The sequence below is a fragment of the Martes martes genome (genome assembly GCF_963455335.1).
Source record: "Martes martes genome assembly, chromosome: 10".
Classification (NCBI taxonomy): domain Eukaryota; kingdom Metazoa; phylum Chordata; class Mammalia; order Carnivora; family Mustelidae; genus Martes; species Martes martes.
Genome location: NC_137898.1, coordinates 4,610,456 through 4,636,666, shown reverse-complemented (window position 1 = coordinate 4,636,666; position 26,211 = coordinate 4,610,456). Strand labels below are relative to the sequence as shown.

The 26,211-nt window shown below is 59.7% G+C and overlaps 1 protein-coding gene across 1 annotated transcript in view; it reads left to right on the top strand.

Annotated features, from left to right (window-relative positions):
- Positions 1-25,330, top strand: part of LRP5 (LDL receptor related protein 5) — a 98,859-nt gene extending 73,529 nt beyond the window's left edge. Inside the window, exons 13-23 of the mRNA XM_080814892.1 lie at positions 385-584; positions 5,397-5,605; positions 6,761-6,951; positions 7,461-7,670; positions 10,477-10,602; positions 13,559-13,795; positions 15,998-16,108; positions 17,900-18,136; positions 18,345-18,484; positions 22,984-23,081; positions 24,863-25,330. Of these exons, the coding sequence (XP_080671018.1) occupies positions 385-584; positions 5,397-5,605; positions 6,761-6,951; positions 7,461-7,670; positions 10,477-10,602; positions 13,559-13,795; positions 15,998-16,108; positions 17,900-18,136; positions 18,345-18,484; positions 22,984-23,081; positions 24,863-25,124 (2,021 nt within the window). The 3' untranslated portion in view covers positions 25,125-25,330. The remainder of the gene's footprint in view (positions 1-384; positions 585-5,396; positions 5,606-6,760; positions 6,952-7,460; positions 7,671-10,476; positions 10,603-13,558; positions 13,796-15,997; positions 16,109-17,899; positions 18,137-18,344; positions 18,485-22,983; positions 23,082-24,862) is intronic.
- Positions 25,331-26,211: the final 881 nt, after the last annotated feature.

The following is a 26,211-nucleotide window of genomic DNA, read 5'->3' as shown; positions in this document are numbered from 1 at the left end:
ATGAGCGCATGTAGGCACGAGGCAAATGATAGAGCCATCCGGGCATTAAGTACATTTCTGGAGGGAGTTAGGTGTTTACTACCCTTACCCTTCTTCTGTCTTGAGTCTTGATAATTTAAAGATGCCGTCCGTTTCAAAATAGCTCATGCGTTTAGGAAATACTGAAACATCAGAGACACACATCACGTGGAAAGTAGAATTTGCCATAGTCCCCCCCAACCCAAGGAAGCCACGTTATGTCCTTCCAGCACTCCCCCTGCGGCTTCTAGTAGGTGCATATGCAAACCTGCCTCTCGCGAGAGAGCGGAACGCCGTCCCTCCCTGCCGACCCCGTCCTCGGCTCCGGACGCTGACGCGCAGCCCCGTCTGTTCGCCCCGTTCTAGCGCCCACCACCTTCTTGCTGTTCAGCCAGAAATGTGCCATCAGCCGCATGATCCCCGACGACCAGCACAGCCCAGACCTCATCCTGCCCCTGCACGGGCTGAGGAACGTCAAGGCCATCGACTATGACCCCCTGGACAAGTTCATCTACTGGGTGGATGGACGCCAGAACATCAAGCGAGCCAAGGACGACGGGACCCAGGCAAGCGAACCTGTTGGGGGGACACGGGGGTCACTTCCGCAAGGAGCTCCCCAGGACCGTTTCCAGGCTGCCACCCCGTTTTGGTTAGCAGAGGGGTGCCAAGAGAGCACGGCTTGTGTCAACAACCATCTGAGCTCTAATTATGTCATCCAGGGTATATCCTGAGCAGCGAGAAACCCTCCGATTATGATTATATGTAGAAATGGGATTTTTTTTTCTTTCCATAGTGATTTTGTGCCAGGCTGGTTGGTATTGGTTTTTCTGAATTTATTCTTAGTTCATAGGACTCGTAGAGTCCGTTTTGCTGTAATGCAACGCATGCGTTTCCAAACCTTGCGACGCTGTGCGGAATCTCACAGCAAAGCCGCAGGGCTGTGGGAGTAGGGTGAGGTGCACGGCCCTTAAAACTCTTGCCAGGGACACGTGAGAATAGGGACCTCATAAGTACAGGTGCCCCTTTTTGCATATGTTAAATGATTCAAGACACAACTCCTAATGACCTTGAAGACACCTGAAGTTGGCTGGGGACGTGGGGCCGGAGGGTTTGCGTAGACCCACGGGAGGTGGCCCGTCCGAGGTGGGGCGGGAAGTTACACCCCCAGCGTGCCCAGGCGTGGCTCGTGGCCTGCAGGGGGGCGGAGGGCGCTGCCGGTGTGTGCTCGTGCAGGTGCATGCGGCTCGCTCGGGCCCACGGCGGTCCTCGAGGTCATCCAGCGTTTTCTCACAGGTGAAATCGTGCTTTGGCAAACGCAAACTCCGTGCAAGGCTCAGACGGGCCTGGGTGAATCGCTAGATCAGAGCCCGCACGCGTTTTCAAAGTACTTCTCGTAGCGGAACTGGCGGCTCTCGTGTTAGCTGTTGGGGGCATGTTCCATGGAGGACAGCCCCACGGTGGCTTCGGGGCCCACGTGGGGTCTCCATGTGCCTGGCGGCACTGGCCTTCTGTTGGGGTGGCGCTCACCGACACGCCCGGCTCATCCTGCCGGTGTCCAGGAGCTGCCGGACCCAGCGCTCCCTGTCTCTGCGGTGCGGTCAGGGCCGGACCTCCTGTCCTCACGGTAAAGTCTTGGTGCTGCCACAAGACGACGTAGAGAAATGCTGCTGGTGGAAACTTCCAGACGATTTCCGTGTCTATGAAGGTCCCTTGGCTGTTCTCCACCCTGACTTGGGTCCCAGCGCTGTGCATCCGGGCTGGGCCTCACTCTGGACAGAGTGCCCCATGGACAGCACGGCGCTGACGAGCCGTCCCCTGCGTTCTGTGTCCCTGGTTGGTGATAAAAGTCCCAGCTGAGCCCGGGCAGCCGCGGTGTCATCTCTGCAGTCGGCGGAGCCCGGCGGAATGGTGGGAATGTGTTCCTTTCATCCGTCCCGTGCAGGTGACAGCCACGGGCAGTCCTTTGGAGGACGGAAAGTGTGAATTGATGGCCCGTGGCTTCCCTGCAGAGGAAGGTACTGGGGGCAGGTCGCCTTAACGTCGCATCAGGAGGTGTTCTCGCCTGGGGTCTGACAAAAGCAGCGAGGGACTTTGAAGGAAAAACCTTTTAGGGACACCTTCTGGGTTTCTGCTTGATCTGGGAAACGTCTGTTTCCCTCCCTGGAGTCTTGCTGGACTTCACCCTTTGGTGGCTCTGATTCCTTGTCGGGGGCGCCCTTTGCCCCCAAGGAGGATGTTTTATTTTATTTACTTATTTATTTTTAAAGATTTTTGTTTATTTGAGAGAGAGAGTATGCGAGAGCGCAAGCAGGGGGAGGCGCAGAGGGAGAGAGAGCAGGCTCCCCAGTGGGCAGCGAGCCCAGCAGGACACGGGGGCTCAGGGTTCGATCCCAGGACGCTGAGATCATGACCCGAGCGAGCTGAAGGCAGACAGACACTTAACGGACCGAGTTACCCAGGTGTGCCCCCCACACTCCAAGGATGATGTTTTAAATCACCTACTCAACTGAACTGTTTTTCCAGTAAACTATTTTTAAAGATTTTTTTATTTGTTTGTTAATTTGACAGACAGAGATCACAAGTCAGCAGAGAGGCAGGGAGAGAGAGAGGGGGAAGCAGGCTCCCCGCTGAGCAGAGAGCCCGATGTGGGGCTCAATCCCAGGACCCTGAGATCATGACCTGAGCCAAAGGCAGAGGCTTTAACCCACTGAGCCACCCAGGCACCCCATGTAAACTATTTTTATTGTACTAAATATATATAAGAAAAGGACACCTGGGTGGCTCAGTAGGTTGAGCGTTTGCCTTCGGCTCAGGTCATGACCCCAGGGTCCTGGGATCGAGTCCCACATCAGGCTCTCTGCTTGGTGGGGTGGCTGCTTCTCCCTCTGCCTGCTGCTCCCCCTGCTTGTGTGCGAGCACTCTCTTCTCTCTCTGGCAAACAAATAAAATTTTTTTTTAAAATATTTTATTTATTCACTTGACACAGAGAGATCACAAGTAGGCAGAGAGAGAGAGAGGGAGGGAGGGAGGGAGAGAGGAAGGGAAGCAGACTCCCTGCCAAGCAGAGAACCCGATGTGGGGCTTGATCCCAGGACCCTGGGATCATGACCTGAGCCGAAGGCAGAGGCTTTAACCCACTGAGCCACCCAGGCGCCCCAAACAAATAAAATTTTAAAAAAATCTTTAATAAGTATATATAACATCAAATTTACCATTTTATTTTATTTTTTAAAGATTTTATTTGTTTATTTGACAGAGATCACAAGTAGGCAGAGAGGCAGGCAGAGAGAGAGAGAGAAACAGGCTCCCTGCTGAGCAGAGAGCCCAATGTGGGGCTCGATCCCAGGACCCTGAGATCATGACCTGAGCCAAAAGCAGAGGCTCAACCCAGTGAGCCACCCAGGTGCCCCAAATTTACCATTTTAACCATTTTCAAGTATACAGGTCAGCATTACCAAGGACACTTGCATTTTCATGCCACTGTCACCACCTACCATCTCCAGAATTCCATCACCTTCCCAAACTAAGTCTGTCTCCACTAAACACTCGCTCCGCCACCCCCTCCGCCAGCCCTTGGCAACCTCCTTTCTACTTCCTGTCTCTGTGAATTTGATTTTTCCAAGTGCGTCATGCAGGCGGGATCCCGCAGTACTCGTCTCTTTGTGTCTGGCCTCTCCCACTCACCCTGATGTCTTCAAGGTTCATCTGCATCATAGCAGGTGTCAGAATGTCCTTCCTCTTAAGGTGGAGGATACCCCACGGTGCGGACGACCACAGCTGCTCGGTCCGTCCACCGACAGACGCTGGGTCTTAGGGCTGTCGTGACTGCCCTGCTGTGGACATTGCCACATGGCTAGCCGCTGCCCAGGACTGGCGAGAGGGAGGGGTGTTGATTGTGGTGTCCGATAGGATTCTATTAAGGAATTTTGCATTTGTGTCAGTATCATTACTGACATTGAAGTTGGAGTTCGGGTTTTCTAACTGGTTGGTCGTTACCGGCCGTCGGCCAGAGGATAGGTGTGGGCGCCCCATGCATTTCGCAGCTGGTTGTTCCTATAACTGGTGCCCCAGAGGCTGTTTTTACACCCCGCCTCGCAGATCCACCCTCCCTGGGGAACCTGATTCCTACTAGGGCCGACTGGAATCTTGCTGCACTCCCAGCACGCCCAGCAGGTGCTCTGGGCTCTGGTCTTTGGCCAGAATCTATGGGTTTGAGGAAAGGAATGTGGCCAGTTGGAGCTGAGGCTTGGCTCCTAGAGCCCCCAACTCTTGGGGATGTGGATGTTGGTATCTACGGAGACACACAGTCCTTTAAAGTGGTGCTTTGCATTCAGACATGAGTCACACACTTATAGCTGCCCAGTGTTTCTGGGCCAGGGGCTGCTGTGCGGGAGGGGGGAGGGTGGTATTCCTTTCTAGCTGGGTTCCAGAGGCTGGGTGTGGTAGAGGGGCTTCCTTTTGGCCACAAGCCCCTTCTTGCACCAGGAGACTTCGTTTTGACTGCTAGCAGGAGGTGGACAAAGTTTACAATGACCTCTTAGCCAAGCATCGTGCTAATGATGCCCTTCTCAGAGAAAGTGACTTTTCATCTAAACCGTTGGTGGTAGCTCTGGGAAGCCCACTTGGCACCAGGTCATATCACCTGAGAACCTGAACGTGGTCTTTCTGGGTAACCCAGGGGGCCCAGATCCCCCAGGGAGTCAGGCTTCTGGCCGTAAGGGAGATGAGGGTGACACTGGGCTCTCCCCTCCTCCCGCAGCATTTCGTGAAACAGGGCGTTCTCTGCCGGTAGCTCCGAAAGCCAGAGCTCAACCCTGAGACGCCGCAGATGGCAGAGAGTCAGGCAGAGCTCTGCAGAGAGCCTCCCGGGGCAGAGACGCAGGGTGGCCACACTGCTGGGCTCCCCTTAGGGAAGAGGGCTGCGAGGGGTAGACTCTGTTCTCTGCACCTATTGTCCTGCGCCCTAAATTTGAAAAAAATAACAAGGTTGGAAGGTCTCCTTCCTAAAGCACGGGTCCAAGACACGAAGCAAGGAGAGAGCAGATGTTTTGAGAAGGCAGCTGTGAGCCTGGGCTCATTGTGTGGCCACCAGGCGGCCCTTCTGTGGGGCAGGAACAGGACGCGGAGGGCCTGGGAGCTGACGGCCCACTGCGAATTTGCGGATGGGCGGGCTGGAGACCCGAGCTACCGGCCGAGAGCCCGGCCACGAGCTGCTGCTTGCTAAGTTTCCCGCTCAAGCCGGCGTGCGGTGCGCGCTGGCCCGACAGGATGGGGCCCCAGACCGGGTTGGAGTCCCACCTTGCAGTCTGGACGCAGACACCGAGGCCTCCGCCCTCCGGCGATGTCCGTAGCCAAGGCTCGTCTCTTCCTTGTTACAGCCCTTCGTTTTGACCTCCCCGAGCCCGAGCCAGAACCCGGACAGGCAGCCCCACGACCTCAGCATCGACGTCTACAGCCGGATGCTCTTCTGGACGTGTGAGGCCACCAACACCATCAACGTCCACCGGCTGAACGGAGACGCCATGGGTGTGGTGCTCCGTGGGGACCGTGACAAGCCGCGGGCCATCGTCGTCAACGCCGAGCGGGGGTGCGAGGCCGAGGCGCGGGCGGGCACCGCAGTGCGGGGTTCTGCATCCCAGCGGGGAGACACGGGGAGGATAGAAGTTTTGGTTCCTAGGTTTTACACCATCCCCCTCAAAGCTGAACCCAAAACAAAAATCCCTTCCAGAACATCCCAGCTGATGGCTGGTCATTCGCTTGCATATGTTCCATCACGGGGAGCTCACTCTCTGAACTCCGGGGAGCTTCTTCCTTCCACGAAGAGGCGGGCAGACTCGGAGGGTCCCAACGGGAATAACCAGGGGGAGGGGGACACTGAAAGCCGCGTGACATAAAGCTCAGGAATAAAGCTAGGCACGTGAAGGTCTGGGGGCGGGCAGCGGGCACATGACCGCCACCTTCAGGTACCTACAGGGCTGCCACCAGGAGGGGCTCAGACTTGTGGAGGGACCCCTTGATGAGGCTCAGGCCTGGGGACGACCCGAGTGAACACTGCCCGGTGGGCCGGGCAGACCCAAAGTCAAAACCTGACCCCATCACTTGCTGCCCGTGGGACCCCAGGCTAGGGACGTCAGCTCAGGGACTCGGTGTCTCCATCCGGGAATCCGAGGATGGTGGTGATGTCAGCCCCTGCAGCACACGAGGCCTCGGAGGGCACAAGCCTGGTTATTTTGGGGGGCTCTCTAGCAACCTAATGGGCCTCCCTTGAGGCTGGCCTCCATAGAGGCAGGGACTTCTCAGCCAGAGCACGTGCTAGTCCTCGAGGCTGTCACAGCAAGTGACTATCAGCGGGGGGGTTACAGGAACAGATGCTGGTCCTTTCACCGTGCCAGGGACCAGAAGTCTGAAGTCAGCGGTCAGCAGGGCTGTCCCCCTCGGGAGGCTCTGCGGGGACCCTTGTCTCTCTTCCAGCTTCAGGGGTGGGGGGGGCTCCAGGTGTCGACCAGATGGCCTCACCTTGATTCTTAATGGCATCTACAAAGACTCACTTTCCAATTAAGGTCAGGTTCTGAGCTCTGGGTAGATAGGACTTCTTGGGGGACACCATTCAGCCCCGCACAGCCCTGGGGGCCAGCCCTGCCGGGTCGGGGGCTGGCCTGTGCGGTGCTTTGCGTGCTCGATCCTGGCCGCGGAGGTGGCGGGCCGCGACCCCCGTCCTTCACCCGCCCCCCCCCCCCCACAGGTACCTGTACTTCACCAACATGCAGGACCGCGCGGCCAAGATCGAGCGAGCGGCCTTGGACGGCACCGAGCGTGAGGTCCTGTTCACCACAGGCCTCATCCGGCCCGTGGCCCTCGTGGTGGACAACAGGCTGGGCAAGCTCTTCTGGGTGGACGCGGACCTGAAGCGCATCGAAAGCTGTGACCTGTCAGGTATGTGCCCGGGGGCCGCCTGGGGCTTGGGTCCCTCAGCAACCCGTAGGTCTGACCTTCCCCAGGACAGCCCGCTCGCCCCCCTCGTCATCCGTCATGGGGGTACCAGCCGCCGCGTTCGTCAGGGCTCTGTTTTGGGTGGGCCTCGTGCTGGGGCTTGGTGTCTGCCACAGACGGTCCCAGCCGAGTGTTCCAGACGTAGGTCCTGAATGATCCCCACGTGCTGAGGCAGAGGAGGAGTCTCAGAGAGGGTGGGTGACCCGCCCAGGGTCCCCCAGCGCAGGCGGGGCCAGGAGTCGGACCCCTCCGCCCCTAGCACCGCACTTCCAGCCGCCCCGAGGCGCTTTTCTTCTGAGCGAGGCTCCTTCCGGGGCAGCCTCACTAGCTCCCGGCCCCGGGCCAGAGCACCGAATCCCCCCGGGGTCCCCGGCAGCCCTCTGTTCCGAGCCGCACCTGGACTGAGCTCTGGGGGTCGGCCGCCCCTTGGGGGGCCCTTGTCCCACTCGCAGGGGCCAACCGCCTGACCCTGGAGGACGCCAACATCGTGCAGCCGGCGGGCCTGACCGTGCTGGGCGGACACCTCTACTGGATCGACCGGCAGCAGCAGATGATCGAGCGTGTGGAGAAGACCACCGGCGACAAGCGGACGCGGGTCCAGGGCCGCGTCGCCCACCTGACCGGCATCCACGCCGTGGAGGAGATCAGCCTGGAGGAGTTCTGTACGTGTTGGGGGGCGGGGGCGGGTGTTGTGGGCAGGAGCCCGCCGGGAGGGTGGGCATCGGTGCCGAGCTCTGAACCGACCCCTCGGAGCAAGTAGGAGACTGGTCGGGGTGAGGGGCTGCGGGACGGGCCGTTGGCCAGGGCCGCTCTTGGGCCGTCCATCCGCCACCCCTCCGTCCGAGGCTGACCCCCTCCTCTACTACCAGCTGGACAAACTGCTCTGCTTTTCGGGGGTCCTGTGGTGAGAGTCACCCACCTTTGAACTAGTGCCCCCTTTGATGAACTCCCGCTCAACGGATCAGTAGCCTTACTGCCATCTGCGAAGCCCCATTGTCGTGTACGGTGACCAGACCGTAGGCATGACCGCTCATCATTGCCACTGTGCAGGCGAGCAGGCTGGGAGGCGGAATTTAGGATTCTACCCGCAACAGTCTGGGCTGTGCCCAAGGCTGGGAGAGGGGGACCCCTACCCATGGGACCTCTTGTTCCTCCACCCCCTCCATATATGGCTAGAGATGGGTATAGGAGCTTGTGTGTGTGTCTGTCTGTCTGCCCAGTCTGTATTCAGTAACTAGACCTCGGCTGCCGGCTGGATGCTTGCTGCTGGGACAGAGCGTTGAGCAGGGCCGTCACTGTCCCTGTCCCTGTCCTGTCCAGCTACCTTCAAGCTGCCCATCTTCCGGGCCCTGGGGGCCGCCCCACCTCCCCCACGGCCCCTCACCCTCCCGCTGGCTCACGGGAGTCCCCGTCTCTGATTGCCTTTCCTGTCCTGCTCTGAGGGACTCCTGCTAATTCCTTGGCTCCCTCTTGACTCAGGTGTCCTGCTCTTAGTGGATAAGCTTCTCTCTTGACCTGGGGACGTCACCCCTGATAAACTGAATGGTGGCTTCTGTGTTGACTGCTGGGTGGCTGGTTTCTGGCCTGGTGGGTTCTTGGCCTGGTGGGTTCTTGTCCGGGTCCGGGATAAGTGAAGTTGCCGGGTAGGCGGCTTCCAGATCACTCGGGTGCCTGATGGATGGGGGTCCGAGTGCCCGAGTTTCCCTTCTCAGCCAAGCCACGGATTCCTGGGCGTCACAGCCTTGAGAACTGCTGGCCCGTGGTCAGCATGGTGAACTTTGAGCCCACGAATGTCCAGTCCTGCGGGTGTTGGCACGAAGCCCAGCACGCCGACCGGCAGATCCTTGGACCTGAGGGGGTGGGAGCACCAGGAAATGTTTAACAAACAGGGCTGAGGCTGGAAACTGGGGCGTCCCTGTGAGTGCAAATGTGCAATGTCTGGGGTGACACAGAGAGGCTCCTCGTTTGGGGGAGAGTGGGAGATCCTTGAGTGAGCTCTCCGGTGTTGATTTGGGATGTGGGGCACCCAACCTACTTACTCTGGAAATTCTGCAGCTCTGCTCTAAACCACGGGCGGCGCTCTCCGGCCCCTGGAGCCCATCTGGGATTTTGTAAATAAAGTTTTATTGGCACACGGCCACACCCTTGTTTTCTGTGCCACACACAGCCGCCTTTGTGTGACAGCTGGCAGACTTGTGACAGACGATGTGGCCCGTCAAGCCAAAAGGATTTACTTTCTTTTTTTTTTTTAAATTTTTTTTTTAAAGATTTTATTTATTTATTTGACAGACAGAGATCACAAGTAGGCAGACAGGCAGGCAGATGAGAGAGAGGAGGTAGCAGGCTCCCTGCAGAGCAGAGGCCGATGCGGGGCTCGATCCCAGGACCCTGGGACCATGACCTGAGCTGAAGGCAGAGGCTTCAACCCACGGAGCCACCCAGGCGCCCCAAGGATTTACTTTCTTGTTTATGGAAAAAGTTTGCTGACCCCTGCCCTAAACTGTGACTTCTGTCACTTTACGCACTTAATCCCAGAGGCTGAGGTAGGGCACTGGTTCTTCTGCGAGGCTGGGGGTCGTGCTCTTTCTCACTTCCTCTCACCGGAGGGAGGGCAGCCACCCTCCCAGGCTTCTTCCTGTCGGTCAGGTGTTGGTTAAGTCGGTTCATTGAACTGAAACCTGCGAGTTCCCTGGGGATTCGCTGTCCTTCCCTTTATCCCCACGTGGGTTAGCTTCCTGGGGCTGCGGTAACAAACCGCCCCCAGGTGACCCAATGCAATGGCAGCATGTTCTCCTACAGGCTGGAGGCCAGACGACTGAGGTCAAGGGGGCAGCGGGGCCTGCACCCCTTCTGGGGGCTGGGGGTGGGGACGGCTCTTTGCCCCTTCCGGTCTGTGGTGGTGGCAGGTGCTCCTCATGTCCCTGGAGCTCCAGTCTCCGCCTCTCTCATCGCACAGACTTCGCCCCTGTGTCTGCATCTCCGCCTCCCCTGGGGTCTCTTACAGGGACACCTGTCGTTGGATTTATGGCCCCCCCAAAAAATCCAGGAAGATCTCCCTGGATCCTTAACTTGATTACATCTGTGAAGACCCTTTTTCCCAATAAAGTCCCATTCACAGATTCTAGGCATTAGGACGTGTGTGGGGGGGGGAGCCTCTGCCCAATCCGCTACACCATGAGAGACTGGCAGTATAGACCGGTGGTTGTGAACATGGCGGGAGTGGGTGTAGACGGGCCAGGGTAGGATGTGAGCGCTTTTGGCTTCCGCTTCCCTGTCTGTGAGATGCGTGGCAGAGGAAGTGGACTCCGTAAGCTGCCCTGTGAACTAAGCAGGGCGATGTGTCGCCCTGGCCCACGGGAGCACCCATTCTTGTGAGTTCTGGCCTTGCCCTGGTTTCCAGCACCCTCCAGGCTGCAGTGTTGAGGTGAGAGCCAGAGCCCAACCCGCTCCCTCTTGGTGTCTCCACAGCAGCCCACCCGTGCGCCCGGGACAACGGCGGCTGCTCCCACATCTGCATCGCCAAGGGCGACGGGACCCCACGGTGCTCCTGCCCAGTCCACCTCGTGCTCCTGCAGAACCTGCTGACCTGTGGGGGTAGGTGTGACTTCAGCGGTTACTCCTGGGACACTGGGTTCCCCGCCGGCCAGGTCCCTGCTTCACAGCCTTTTAAAATCACAGTCACTGTGGCATCCGGCCTCCAGAGCCGATTGTCCCTCCTCTTCCAATGTATGCATTTGGGGCTGCGAATTTCCCTCGCAGTACTGCTTTTGCTGCATCCTTCAAATTTTGATACGTTCTATTTTCTTCCCTTAGTTTAAGTTGTTTTAGAAGTTCTCCTAAGATCATCTCTTTGGCGCCTGAGTTATTTAGAAGTGTGTTGTTTTAATATCGAAATAATTGGGGATTTCCTAGCTCTCTCTCTGTGACTTGTTTCTAGTTTAAAGATCTATTTAGTTTTATTTGAGAGAGAGAGAGTGCGAGTGGGGGGAGACAGACGGGGAGAGAGAGAATCTCAAGCAGACTCCCTCCTGAGCACAGAGCCTGATGCGGGGCTGGATCCCAGGACTCTGAGATCATGACCTGAGCCAAAAGCATGAGTTGGATGCTTAACCAGCTGGGCCACCCAGGAGCCCCAGATTTCTTCTTTAATTCCACTGTGGTCGGAGAACGTACTTTGTCTGACTGCTATCTGTCTAGCTTTGTTCAGGTGTCTATGACGACCCAGCATGTGGTCTTCCTTGGCGAGTGTTCCGTGTCCGCTTGAGAAGGACGAGTCATCTGCTCGTGTCGGGGGAAGTATTCTGTAGAAGTCAGTTAGATCCAGTGGATGGGTAGTGGTGTTCAGGCCACCTGTGAGCTCTGCTTGCCTGTTTCTCTTTGTAATTTTGTCTGTTCTCCCTCCTTCCACCCTGGACCCTCTTTTTCCCCTAAAGCTGAGTGGGGAGTGGTCAAGAATGTAAGCTTGGGGTCAGGCACACCTGGCTCAGATCCCGGCTCTACCACTTCCCAGCTGAGCCATCCTGGGCTGATCACCTGCCCTCTCTGAGCCCTCGTTTTCTCTTCCGTGGAATAGAGAGGTCGAGAGCACCTGCCTCGGAGTCGTGGTGGTGTTACATAACGAGCACTTTGCATGGTCCCCGGCATGTGGCCCACAGGAATGCCAGTTTGCTAATTGGTGGTGGAACGCTGGGCAGTCCCAGTAAAAAGTGACCATTGTTATCCTTCCTTCGATGAAGCCCACATCCCAGGGCTTCCTCTCTCCTGCCCCCAGAACTCAGGCTGGTTTTAATTCTGTCCCTTTTCTGCTTATCCTCGGCCCTTAGGGCTCCCACACTGTGTCCTACACACAGCAGATGCCCGTTCTCAGCTCACCTTGCCCCTGGAGCTCAGGGGGTAGGACCACAGGGCCTGTCCTTCTGGAACTTTCTCCCGCCTTGCCTTACACTGTGAACCTCAGAGATCTTTGCCTAGAGCAGAGAGGACATTTTGTGGCTGTCCCCGATGGGGGCCACCTTGGCCCTCCTGAGTTCTTACAGCTTTTTTCCAAGTTCCAGCCTCAGGACTCACGTGGTTTTGTGGCCTGAGTCGCTTTGACCCCCGCAGATGTCCAAGCTGCTCTGGCAAAGAGGGGACTGCCCAGAGCGCTCAGCTGTCCCTTGGAGCCCAGCCCTGGGCCTCTACCTGAACGAGGTGCCGCCTCGGCCCCTCTCCCAGCCCTCAGTTCGGCCCTTCAGACGTGTGGATGCCTGGCTACTTCTCTGGGGGGAGCACAGAAGGATAAGAGCTCGGAGGGGTTCTCGGGGGTGACGAGGGCCCTTGTGCCTCCCGAGGTGGCAGGAGCCAGATGGCAGAAGGGGTGGCCAGCCACGTGCTTCAGCTTTCTCGGGCGCTGCCACTAAAGCCTGTTGAGCCCTTCCTGAGCCAGAGGCAGCCACACACACCCACGCTCGCCTTGCCATCCTGTGAGGAGCGTGGGATGCGGCGTGGCTGCTTCTGTGTTAGGGACGAGGGGACGGAGGCTCTGGGAGGTTGGGGCATTCGTCTGGTTGTACAGATTTGCCGAAGGGCGCCGAGGTTCAACCCCAGACCTGTCCGACTCCCACCCGGTCCCATCCTGCTCCCCAGCTGAGTCCTGGCCGGCACCTGGCCTGCACCTGGCCTGCACTGAGGAAAGTGGATGTGAGGAATGGCGTGACTTGCCATGGTCACCTGGGAGGAGATGGCCCCAGGTCTCCTGTCTCCTGCTCACCCAGTCCCCCACCTTCAGATGACTCCCTCCACTGGGAGCCTTCCTCCTCCCCCTTGCACCCTCCTACCATGGCATCCTCGCTCTCCCGCCTCTCCTTAGCCTGCTCCCCACCCCCCCAGCTGTATCCGGGGCTGTGCTGACCACCCGCAGAGTCCCAGCCCCACTGCTCCAGCTGCTCCAGACCTGTGACAAGTGTAGGTCCCGAGCACCTGCTTTCTGACCCCCCATCTCCCCGGGGGCTGTGTGTGTTGTGTGTGGGTATATGTGTGCACGCCACAGACACTTGGGTGTGGCCAGGCGGGCATGCGTACAGACTCTACATGAGATGGACAGCCCAGCTGGGGACCCCAGGCAGGCAAAGGTAGGGCCCCAGTTGGGGCTCCGGTGGGTATCCCTAGAGACCTGGCCCAGTGCCTGAGGTGCATGTGAGGAGATGGAGAGCCACCCCCAGGGGGGGTCTGCCCTGGCTTCCCAGTGGTCAGAGTGGAGTTTCTAGCTAAGAGCATTTTCTGCTCAACTTGGTGTTCACCTGCTGCTTGAAGCTCAGGTTTCCCGTTCAGCACCCTTTCCCTGCAGTTACAAAAAGCAGCAAAGGAGATTCGTGTCTCCCTTCAGCAAACGTCCATGACCCCCACCTTCATCTTACACTGGGGCTAGAGGCGGGACCGTGACTCGTCACACTGCCCTGGAGACCGGGCGGTATAGCACCCTGATCGAGCTGAACCATCTCCCGCTTGGAAGCCGAGCAGCGCCTGGCCCCGCGGGGCGGTGGGTCACGGTGTTTGCCGTGTTTCCCCGCAGAGCCTCCCACCTGCTCCCCCGACCAGTTCGCCTGCGCCACTGGGGAGATTGACTGCATCCCCGGGGCCTGGCGCTGCGACGGCTTCCCCGAGTGTGACGACCAGAGCGACGAGGAGGGCTGCCCGGTGTGCTCAGCCGCCCAGTTCCCCTGTGCGCGGGGCCAGTGCGTGGACCTGCGCCTGCGATGCGACGGCGAGGCCGACTGCCAGGACCGCTCGGACGAGGCCGACTGCGACGGTGAGGTCCGAGGGCTCCCTGCTGGCCCCGCCCCCTCCGGGTCCCGCCCCACCTGCCCGGCCCCTCCTCTGGCCCCGCCCCTCCCGGCCCCGCCCCCGCCTCCGCCAGACCCTCCCAGAATCTGCTCCCACCTCTGCCCACCTCCTCCCTTGCGGGCCCTGGCCCCTTCCCCACCTCCCCCGACCCCCGGGCCTGCTCCATCCCGGCTGCCTCCTCCTCAGATGCCAGCCACTGGCCCTGCCCTTCTGGGGCTCGGGCTCAGTCTGGCCACGTAAGAGCAGGTTTGCCAGAGAACCTTTGCCAGGGTGAAAGTGCCAGACTCTCCTCGGTTTAGGAGAGGAAAAGGTTACTTTCAGGCCCACTGAGGAAAACCTTGTCATCCACCCCGTCCCGTCCGGTCAGGCGATCTGGCCCGAAGACAGACTGAGAGAGCCTTCCCTCACTGGGTCGAGTTTCACCAGAACCCAAGGCAGATCCAGGAGTCAGCTGGATTTCCGTGGTGCTCGCTCTGATTAATCCCGGTCCCCACGGGCGTTGCTGTCCTCTGCGGAGGGGTGTACCGGGTAGCGCTGGCGCCTGGGTGGTTTTAGCACCCCTCTGAGCCAAAGGGACCAAAAGATTTCCTTAGTCACCCCCAGTCCACTCTGACCAGCAGGATCTTCCATATCCCATCTGTGTGCCTCCTTTGAGTTTTCCTTTTATAAACGACGTGCTCAGTAGTTTTCTGCCGCGTACCGTCAGCACCATGGCCCCACGACTGAGCTTGGGGGGCGGGGGGCTCCGCTGTCTTCCCCACAGCTGGCGGGTGTGTTCTTAGATAACTCCCGTGCTCATTGGTCACCGTCCACTGTCCCCTGCATGGTGAGCAGCCATCTTGTGGGAGATGAGGGCCTGGGGGGGGGGGTTGCTGCTTTCTCAGCTGGTTCTATAGAAAGCTGCAGACGGGAAGTCTTGCCGGCTTAGGGACCCTTTGAGAATTTGAGGGCGGTGGCAGACTGCAGCCCCAGCGCCAGATCCCCACTGCCACCGGAGTGAGTGCCGGATCCCCAGATCCCCCAGATCCCGACTGCCACCTGCCAGGTTCCTTTGTTTACACGTTGCCTATTTACATACGTTTACATACATAAGCATGTAGATTTACATACTGATCTTGCCATGAAACAGCAGAGTACCGTCCGTCCTTACAACAGAGACCCGCTGCCCTCAAAGCTTGAACACCTATTACCTGGCGCCTTACAGGAGAGTCTGCGGAGTCCCATCATACACCCTCGCCCTAGCGCAGGTGTTTTGGTGACAGTCTCAGGGGATGGCAGGAGCCCAGACTAGGAACCATGCCCCGCTTCTTTCTCCGTGAATGTCGATCCTGGTGCAAAGTTCAGCCCTGACAGCAAGCCCTGTTCGGGCTCTGGGCTTTCCCTTCTCTTTCAGAAGCCTCCTCCCGGCTTTGTTGCCTCCGATTATCCCACCCGCTGCAAGGATAGGGTCCCCTCATCTCTGGTTCCCAAGGAGGGGCCCTCGGGGCAGGGCAGGTAGGGAGATTAAATAGCAGACTCTGGGGGTGGGCGATGGCAGAGCCCCCTCCACCCCACCCCCGGCAGTGCCTTCCTTGGAGAGCGGTGGCTCCTTCCAGGTCCGCGTTCTGGAGCCCGGAGGGAGAGAGACAGCAGGTAGTACACGGGTTTCTTCCTCCTGGTCCAGCAGGCTGTGAGCTTCCTTTGCCTTCCTGGCTGAGCTCTGCTCCACCTTCCTGCTCCTCCGCCCTGGGAACTCTGCTGAGAAAGCACCTGTCCGCTGCCCCACCCCTTCTAGGTCATTCCTCTTGTTGGCTCTTGCCTCCCCATCACGCAGGCGAGCCCTGGGGCGGAGGCTGTGTTTGTCCTGGCCCTGTCTGGGCCTGACCCGTGGTAGGAGCCTGATCAATACCTCCCAGGGGTCGCTGAGGTCCCTTCCCTGCCAGCCCTACCCCGGCATCACACAGGCCTCGGAACCGGGGGTCATCGCGGGGAGGGTAGAGACCGTGTTTGCTGTGACTGCTCCCTGACCCTATCCTAGAAAGGGTCCCACTGGTCTGCTCTGCATCTGGAACCCGGACCTCCTTGCTGGGTCTTTGTGGCGGGGAGCACTGGCTGTGGGCTCTCCACTTAGCGCACCTGGCCGCATCACAGCCTGTGTCCTCTCTGAGCGCGCGCCTCCTCCTTGCAGCCATCTGCCTGCCCAACCAGTTCCGCTGCGCCAGCGGCCAGTGCGTCCTCATCAAGCAGCAGTGTGACTCCTTCCCCGACTGCATCGACGGCTCCGATGAGCTCATGTGCGGTGAGCCAGCTTCCCGTGGAGGGGTCGCCCTGCACGAGTGTGGGGTCTTAGAGGGAGGAAGTAGGCTGGGGGCCGAACTAAGAGGCTAGAAGGTTAGGAGTACTCGGCCTTGGGGGCCGGGGTGGGGGAGGGAGGCTGGCAGGGAAGCCTTCCGGGAAGGAGAGGCAGTGGTGAGGCTGAGCTGGGGGGGGGGTTGGCCCTGGGGTGTTTCTGGCTGTGACAGTGACGGGCCCCCCTGTGGGGTAGATGGGGGGGACTGCAGCTGACTGTGCCTGAGGGGGCGTGCTTCTGCCCACTAGGACCTCACACCGGGGCATCTGTTGGGCAGCGAGACTGCTCTGATGGGGTCGGGGTGGTCCTTTCCCTGTCAGCCTGTTCTCTGGGTGAGGAGGTGCATGTCCACATGCACACACGTGCTCTGTGCCTCTTGAGTGACGCGGCCTGTATAGTCAGAGATGGGGGCCACAGGATGTGAGGCCAGGGCACTCAGGGAAGGCTTCCTGGAGGTGGTGGCTCTCGAAAGGCTGTCTTCGTTTCAGACAGGAAGGGAGCTAGAGCCCCAGACAGGAAGTGGGAGTGTACACATGTGTTTGGGGACCGTGGGCTCTCCGTTTACTGTCGAGGTACCTGGGCTGAGAGAGGTCTTGTGAGCGGGGAAGGGGGAGGGGGCCCCGAACACTTTTGTACCTCCATGTGAAGCCAGGTGAGGCACCTCGGTTATCATCTCAAGCAAGTGAGTAACCTGGGGCCAGAGGACAGAGATGGGTGCCACCCGGGGTCTGAGCCCCGGCCCCTTTGCTGGGCCGGTGCCAGTCTGACGGTGATTCCGGTGTCAGGGGTGACATTCATCCGTAGTCTGGTGCTGCCACCCGAGCCAGCACATTCCTCCTTCCCCTTGGGTGTTGGCCGGCAGGAGGGGACATAGTGGAATGCCCTTGAGCTCCTCAGGCCAGCCTGATGGGAAACCCGGCGTCCTTTTGTGAAAGTTGAGTTTCGAGCCTTGGGCTCCCTCCCCATCCCCTGAGGCTTTGACAGGGGAGCCAGCCCGAGGAGTCCCCCCACCTGGCCCTCGCACTGGTGGGACCCCCAGAAGGACTCCCGGGCTCCTTGCAGCCCTGAGTGGGCTCCGGCTTTGCAGGTTTGATGGAACCCCCATGCCCAGGCTCCGTCACATGGCGCCCTTCGTGCTGCCCTCACGTTGGGCCTCTGTGCGAGGCAGGCGCGTGGGTCACAGGGCAGGCCTCCCGGCCTGGGTGCGCCATCAGTCCAGCCAGTCCCTGCACGGGGGTGACGTCCCCTGCTAGACAGGCTCGCAGCCCCGGGAGCTGCCTGCCTGCCCCACACCCGAATCCGGCTCCAGTCCCTGGCTCCAGGGGCCTCCAGGCCCAGCCGTCTGGGGGCCGTGACTCCCAGACCCCCGTGACTCAGAGAGCCTCGAGACTTGGGGCTGAATCCGAGGCCGCCGTCGGGGAGTCGCTGTTGAGGGGTTGTTGGGAAGTAGGTAAAGCTCAGCCAGCCAGGAGGGGAGGGGGGATGAGGGGGAGGAGGGCGGGTGAGGAGAAGGGAGGAGGGCGCTCCTGGCAGACCGGGGGCGGGGGTGGGGGTGCAGTGTGTCAGCGGTACTGAGGTTAGCCTGGCACCCCAGCACCCCGGCATCTCCCTCTTCCCCCCCCACCACCCACGGGTGCTGGGCCTGAACCAGTCCCTCCGGGGCATGCGGGGTCCACCCCCACAGGGGAGCCTGTGCCTTCGCACAACGCCCGCCATCTCTCCCTGTCCGTTCTCCGGCAGAGATCACCAAGCCGCCGTCTGACGACAGCCCGGCCCACAGCAGCGCCATCGGGCCCGTCATTGGCATCATCCTGTCCCTGTTTGTCATGGGCGGGGTCTACTTCGTGTGCCAGCGTGTGCTGTGTCAGCGCTATGCTGGGGCCAGCGGGCACTTCCCACATGAGTACGTCAGTGGGACCCCCCACGTTCCCCTCAATTTCATAGCCCCCGGCAGCTCCCAGCATGGTCCCTTCACAGGTAAGATGTTGGCACTGTGTGCAAGGCCCTGGGCAGGGGGGGAGGAGTGGCTGGGGCAGGGTGTGGGGCGGGGGGGCGGGGGCAGGGACAGGACAGGGCTCACCCACCTGAGCCTGGGTCATAGCGGGCAGCAGGAGCCAAGGAGCATGTGCTATGTCTTGGGGGGGGCCTGGCCCCTGACCCACCTTGTCCCCCTCCCCGCCGGCAGGCATCTCATGTGGCAAGTCCATGATGAGCTCCGTGAGCCTGATGGGGGGCCGGGGTGGTGTTCCCCTCTATGACCGGAACCACGTCACCGGGGCCTCATCCAGCAGCTCGTCCAGCACCAAGGCCACCCTGTACCCGCCGGTGAGTGGGGGTGGGAGCAGGCCTGCCCGTCCGGGGACCCTCCACCATCTGTGGCTGGCCGGGGGATGCCTGGTGTGACTCAGGGTTCCGTGAACCACTAGCCGTCCCGCCGGCACAGAGAAGGCCGGGAGCGCTTGCCCTCTACCCTGCGCGCGTCTTACCGTTTTTCTCTTGGGACGTTTTCTGCCGAGGAGGGGAACCCTCATTCGTTGTGGCTAACCTGGAAACCCTCCCCCCTCCCCAGAGAGCAAGGGCAGAGTCTCCCCCACAGCCCCAGCTCCTAGCATTGCTGTTGGACATTTCAGTGTCCTTGTGGCCGGCTTCGTTCCTCATAGGCCCGCCCCGTCTATGACGGCCTCTTGTAGGGCCAGTCTGGACGGGGCGCTCCCGACGGGGCCTGTGGGAGCTTCTCCTTAGCGTCCCTGCTGAGACCACCCTATTTTCCCTCCCAAGGCCCTGCTGGGTCCCAGAAAACAGCTGGATTGTTTTCCAAAGGCCTGGCACTCACAGGTGACTTTTGTGACGGAAACGGTCCGTGGAGGCCACATGGGCTGAGGGCCGGGTCCTCGCCAAGCCGCACGCTACAGAGAAATGACCGTACAGAGGGCAGAACACTGAAGGTTCCTACCAGGGGACCCCTCCCGAGGCTGGCTGGGTGGGGGCTGGGGGATGCTCTTCTAAGAGCACAGCTCCAGGGACCTGGGTGAGCTCCACACATGAGCTCAGTCTGTGTAGACAAGCATCAGGGTCTGGCGTTACCTGGTTCTACACTTTTTAATCCTTAAAAACCCAACTTCCTGCAACAGAATGCTCTTCTGATCTGAACACTGTCTCTGAGCTTTCCGCCGGGGCTAGGTGTTTCTGCCTTCCTGGCGTCTCCTGTCCGGGCTTCCTGCCCCTGATCCCATCTGACACTGGCAGCCCTGGGAGGAAGGGGACAGCAAGGGTCACTCTCTGGGCTTTGCCCGCCGGGAACTGCGTCTCCTGGAGGCTGTCGGCCTGGGCTGTGTCTAGGGGCAGCTTGTGGCTCTTTGCCGCAAGCCTGGAGTTTAGAACACTCCCCAGCACCCTTCTGGTCCTCTCTGCTGCCGCCATCCCCTGACTCTCACATGCGCCACGGGACCCGCTAGAAATACCAGCTCACTCCAGGACCACCCCCTGCACCTGCGCACGCAGACCCCCGGAGGTTCAGCGCCCTGGCTTCCCTGTCCCCTGGCTCCGCTGGGAGCTGGGGTGGGGCAGGGGATTCTTATTAGCAGCAAGAGATGATACTATTACCAGCCCAGCTGTTTTTTTAAGCGGCTTTGTTGAGCTACAACTTGCATTCCGTACAGTTCACCCACTTAAGGGGTGGAATTCGGCGGTGGTTAGTATAGTCACAGGTGTGGGCGACCGTTGCCGCCATTCTAGAACATTTCCGTCTTGCCAGAGAGAAACCCCTGTGAAGCTAGCTGTTTTCAAATTAACTGCATTCTTTCACATCAGTAATAGAGGCTCGTGGTGCAAAATTCAAAAGGTACAGCAGAATGCACAGCAGAAAGAGGGTCGATCACCCCCCTACTCCGAGCAAGAACCCCCGCCTCCCAGAGCCACATCCTATGGCCAGTGTGTCCAATGTCCTCCCGGGTCATCTGTACACAGCAAGTACATTGGAGGCTGGACTTTGTTTTCCCAGGCGAGAGAGTAACTATTTTTACTTTGTATTTTGAGATCATTGTCAACTCACACAGGTTGTTACGAACATAGAGAGAGCTCACGTACGCTTCACCCAGATCCCCCCGAAAGCAGCATCTCGCATCTCCAGCATCTTGGTCCTCCTGGGCCGCTCTGACGAAGTGATCACAGACGGGTGGGGCTTTACAGCTGTTTTTCACAGTTTGGGAGGCTGTAAAGTCCAAGATCAAGGCACTGACAGATTTGGGGTCTTGTGGGGGCCCCGTTCCTGGTTCACAGAAGGCAGCCTCATCCTCCTCACGGGACACAGCGGGGTCTGTTATCCGGGCCCACCCCCTGATCCCATCACATTGGGGGTTAGGATTCAGCACAGGACTCGGGGGGGGACACAAGTATTCAGTCTAGGACAGTAGCACAACATAAGTGGTAGGGCACTGATAGGATATATATTTTTTTAAAGACTTTATTTATTTATTTATTTGACAGACAGAGATCACAAGTAGGCAGAGAGGCAGGCAGAGAGAGAGGAGGAAGCAGGCTCCCTGCTGAGCAGAGAGCCCGATGTGGGGCTCGATCCCAGGACGCTGGGGTCACGACCCGATCCGAAGGCAGAGGCTTTACCCCACTGAGCCACCCAGGCGCCCCTGATAGGATATTTTTGGCTTTGTTCAGATTTTGCCAGTTTTACAAATGTGCTTTTTTCATTTTTAAGACTCTTCCTTGGGACGCCCAGGTGGCTCAGCCGGTTGGGCGGCTGCCTTCGGTTCAGGTCATGATCCTAAGGTCCTGGGATCCAGCCCCACGTTGGGCTTCTGGCTCAGCGGGGGGCCTGCTTCTCCCTCTGCCCGCTGCTCCCCCTGCTTGTGAGCTCTCTCTCTCTCTCTCTCTGATTTAAAAAAAAAAAAATGCTGTTTCTTAAGGGAAGTTTAGGTTCATAGCGAAATTGAGAGGAAGGTGCAGAGATTTCCCACATGCCTCCTGCCCCCAACGCGGACGGCTTCCCTCCTTGTCACCGTCCTGCACCAGAGTGACATACTAACGGACGAACCCGCGTGGACACATCAGAATCACACCAAGGCCACCGCCGGCAGGACGGCTCGCTCTTGGTGTGGCGCGTTCTGTGGGCTCGGGCTAGCGTGCGGGGACACGGGTGTGCCGTTCCAGGATCACTTCATACGTGCCCTCTGGGACCCACATGACAGCATCGAAGGCAAGGATAGCCGCTCTCCCAGCTCGGCCCTCGGCAGCTAAAGTAAAAGCTGGCCTCTTCCAGCGGGTCTGCTGCTCCGCGAACCACCGCACTCTCTGTGCGCTCCATCAACCCGACCAGAAGGCGCGCTCTCCTGAGCCCACGTCGCAGAGGGGCCGCCCCCTGAACTTGGGAAGAGCCCCCCAGGACAGTGCTGGGGGAGGCAGCACCCACCCCTGCAGAGGAAAGGATGTGGGCAGAATCCCAAAGCTCACCTCGGAGGGGGAGAGGAGGGGAATCCAGATCCGGTCAGATTCATGGGCAGAAGAGGAAGCAGGACCCCAAGGGCGCAGGGGGCGGGGGCGGATCTAGGAGGCCCTTTCTGCTGGCCTTCCCTGCCGGGTACCTGTTCCCCCTCTGAATGACACCCCCTCAGTATCGTGTGCTCCCAACTCTGGGGACAAATCCCAAGGAATCCCCAGGCTGACTCTTTGGCCCAGAGAGGACCGTCCCCAGAATAAGGAGTAGGGGGGCTCTTGCTACTCCCCAAAGGGCACTTCTTTTTTTTTTTTTTTTTTTTTTTTTTTTGGTCAAAGGGTGAGAGAGAGCACAAGCCAGGGGAGTGTCAGGCAGATGGAGAACTAGGCTCCCCGCTGAGCAAGGAGCCTGATGTGAGACTCGATCCCAGGACCCTGGGATCATGATCTGAGGCAAAGGCAGACGCTTAACCGACTAAGCCACCCAGGCGTCCCACAAAGGACACTTCTTATGGGTTACTCACCACGTGTCACCAGGGGCCACGCCACAGCTGGGAAGTGGTTGATCAGGACCCATACACATCTGCCTGTCGGGAAAGGCTGTGCCCTTCCTGCTGCCCTCCAGTCCCTCAGGACACGTGGTGACAGCCATGTTCCCATTCAGCTGTGGGAGTCCCAGAAGCCGGGTCTGGCTGTGACCCCATAAAAGCCTGCGTGCTCAGAAGGGCCGTGTGATGGGTGAGGTGTCACCGGTGGCGGCCGCTGGGGAAGACACAGATGGGGTGTGTCACCGGGGGCCTCAGGTCCCTCTGTCCCTCTGTCCCTCTGTTGGGCCAGTCATGGGCTGCCTGGCTCTGGAGGGTGCATCGTGTTCATCATCGCAGTTTGGGGCAGTCCATCCCAAGAAAGGGGCACCTTTCCCTGATTTGCGTGGTGGGGCCGTGTGGGGCCAGGGCCCGACTCTCAGCAGGGCGACCCCTGTACCGGGTCAGGGTTCCAACCAGAACTCGGAGCCACCTCGGCGTTAGGAATAAGGAAGTTCTTGTAGGAATTCGTCTTCGCACCATGTGGAGAGAGGTGGGGAAGTCAGAGTCCAAAAGGGGAGTGGGAGGAGTCCCAGAGGAGCTTTGTGAGGCGCCCGCTGGCACCGGGGGACACCCCAGGGCCTGCGGGGACATCTGTGGCTGGTGTGGGCCTGGGGTCATGAGGTCTATAGGCGGTATTTGGGCCACAGGCACTGCTGTGACGGCCTTCAGGGCTGAGGGGACAGCTGTTGATTCCCCATAGCGTGGGGCTCATGCCAAGTAGGCCCCGTGCAGACCCATTGGGGGGCGGGGGGCAACACCGGAAGCCCATAACCCTTGCCTGGCTCTTCTCAGATCCTGAACCCGCCGCCATCCCCCGCCACGGACCCCTCCTTGTACAACGTGGACATGTTCTACTCTTCAAACATTCCCACCACCGCGAGACCCTACAGGTACGAGGTCCCTGCCACCCCACTGGCCGGCTGGGTCTCCCGACAAGCCTATGATACAGGAGGGGCCTTGTCCCCATTTCCTGGATGAGAAAACCTAGCAGAGAGGTCCAGGGTGCTGGTGGCCTCTCCTGGGCCCTCAGACCATACCGGGCTTGCCTCCCCATGGAGTGAACCGGGCCTGCCTGTCGAGTCCCAGAAACCAACCAAATCCCATGTTCGGACCAGGATCTGGAATCCAGAAGTAGCTCTGGGGGTATTCTGTTCAGTGGGGACGCACCCAGACAGGCGAGGCCTTGAATGACGCCACCAGGGGCTTCCCACCGTGACCTGGCCGGGCCCCCACTGCCCATGGAGGCCAGTACCCAGGGGCGAAGGTTTGCCTGTGTCTGAAGCCAGCTGCAGGACGCGGTGGCAGTGCCACCACCTGCTGCCACTGTCCCCGAATGATCAGATCCAAGTCACGTAACTGCTGTCGTGGCCCCTGCCACTGGGGGCCCTCAGCAGGATGATCCTCTCGCAACCCACTACCGGGAACCCCGCAGATCTGCTCGCCCCCCAGGTTGTCCAGCTGGGGTTGCATTCCCCACCTCCCTGGGTCGGGGGGACACTTGAGAATGCTGAGAAGAGGGATCTGGGTGTGCTGCTGGCCTGTGTCCAGGGGCCAGGTCAGGGCCTGAGGTGGCCTTCCGCACGGGTGTCCTGGACCCCTCACCCCACGGGAGCTACCTGAAGGGGCAGGTTGAGGCAGAGGCTTGGAGTGGCGACCCCTCCCCCCCTTCTCCCCTCTCCTCCCTCTCCCCATCCTCCTCCCCTCCTCCCCCTCCTCCTCCCCGCTGGAGTGGCCGCTGTGGAGACTCAGAGCGCGGCTTCACCTGCCATCTGGTGGCCGTTTCAGGAACTCTGGGGCCCGAAGAGGAGCGGGGCCCCTTGTTACTGGGTCACTGCCCGAGTCGGGGACCTGCAGTGGTTCCGCCCCCCCCCACCCCCCAGTGCCTCAGCGCCTCATGTGTCCCCAGGCTGTCACATACACACTCGCCAGACCCCTCAGTCTCTGGCCCACCCCCGGCTTTACTCCTTACATTGATTTTTGTGCCGCTTCGTCCCCGCCCCTGCCTGTCAGGGTCCCTTCCTGCCCCTCCCGGGTCCTCCCGCTGCACCTTCTCAGCGCCACGTGCCCTGCGCGGGCCCCAAGGTGCTGGCTGCACCTCCTCGGCCTCGATGAGCCCCCTCGGGCTCTGAAACACACTCCAGTCCCCACCCCCAGCTCGGGCCCTTTGGCTGCCCCACCTAGAGCCTGAGGGTGCAGGAGACATCTGGGAGGCACCTCCTGGGTCGAGTGCCTTAACTCAACGGGGACCCCTTCCAGGCCCAGTGGTCTCTGATATTTATAGGAATGACATAATGGGGAACAGTTGTCAAGCACTCCCTGGTGTCCGGCCCTGCTTCTAGCACTTTCCGTGCAGAATCTCATTGACCCTTCACAAGCCCCTTTGGAACCGGGTACTGTTTCTTCCGTATTTTACGAAGGTGAAACTGAAGCCCAGAGGAGTTAAGTCACCCAAGGCCAACCAGGCGGGCTCTGGAATCCCTTCTCCATACAGGCAACCTTGGCCTCAGGAGGCGGTCCTTGCCAGGGCCTCCCGCCCCCTTCCTCGGTGCAGGCGCGCCCACTTCAGAGGTGGGGACTCGAGGCTCAGAGAGACCGCACCCGAGGGAGGGGCCCCTGTGTCTCTTCCCTGAGCCGAGGGCCCACGCCCCTGTGTCCCCTGTGTCCCCTTTAGGCCCTACATTATCCGAGGCATGGCCCCCCCCACGACGCCCTGCAGCACGGATGTTTGCGACAGCGACTACAGCGCCAGCCGCTGGAAGGCCAGCAAGTACTACCTGGATTTGAACTCGGACTCAGACCCCTACCCCCCGCCGCCCACGCCCCACAGCCAGTACCTGTCAGCGGAGGACAGCTGCCCCCCTTCGCCCGCCACGGAGAGGAGCTACTTCCACCTCTTCCCTCCCCCTCCGTCCCCCTGCACGGACTCCTCCTGACCTCTGCGACGCCCCGGCCTCATTGCCCCCTTGTAAATAGTTTTAAATATGAACAAAGAAAAAAATATATTTTATGATTAAAAAAATAAATATAGTGGGGATTTTAAAAACAGGAATGTGAACAGTGACGGGGGTGGGAGGGCTGGGAAAACTTTGTACAGTGGAGAAAATATTTATAAACTTAATTTTTTTAAAACGTCACTGCCATTCTTTTGTGCCTTGTGTGTTTTTGAATCGAGTGTCCTCACAGAGGCGATCCCAGCCTCCGCCCTCCCCTGGACAGCTGTCAGAGTTGTGCACTCATCCTCCGGAGCACTGTGTCTCTATCAGGCCCCACCCCAGGCTGCAGGCGCGCAGGCAGGAGGCCTGATTTGTGCCATCATGAAGGGCCTCTGTACCGTATGTGCTTCGCTGTTGCCCATGCTGAAATTCGGAATAGTTTTTAAAAAATTTTTTTAAAGATTTTATTTATTTATTTGTGTGGCAGAGAGGCTTGATCCCAGGACCCTGGGATCATGACCTGAGCCGAAGGCAGAGGCTTTAACCCACTGAGCCACCCAGGCGCCCCTCGGAATAGTTTTTAAGAGGCCCTGCATTTTCATTTTGCACTGGGCTCTGCAGATTATGTACCTGGGCTTTGGGCTACTTCTTGGCCAGTCTCTGCTTCCATCTGATCTCTGTGTGTGGCCGCCCCGGCTGCCGGCCAGGGGATCCCTCCTGGCCCCACCCTCCATGTGGACCCCAGTGGTTGGGGCTGCCCGGCCGCTCTGGCCCAGGGTGGGGTGGGAACCTCCCAGCTCTCCTGCCTTCCCTGGTTGCCGCCCTGTCCTTTCCAGCAGACAAGCCCCAGAGAGCCTGGTCGTCACAGAGACAGTCAATAAACACAGCCCCAGGCCTGTCCTGTTACCCACTGGGGTGGTACGGGAGGAGACCAAGAGACGGGGCCTCCTGCCTGCCCCTGGGCGGGGTTGGGGGGGGGTCTCCAGGCTGCAGGAGACTGAGAAGTCACAAAGTCATGAGTCATGAAAAGGCCTGGCTGCCCTCCCCCCGCTCCCACGGCCGTGCCAGGCAGGAAGGGCCTACCCGC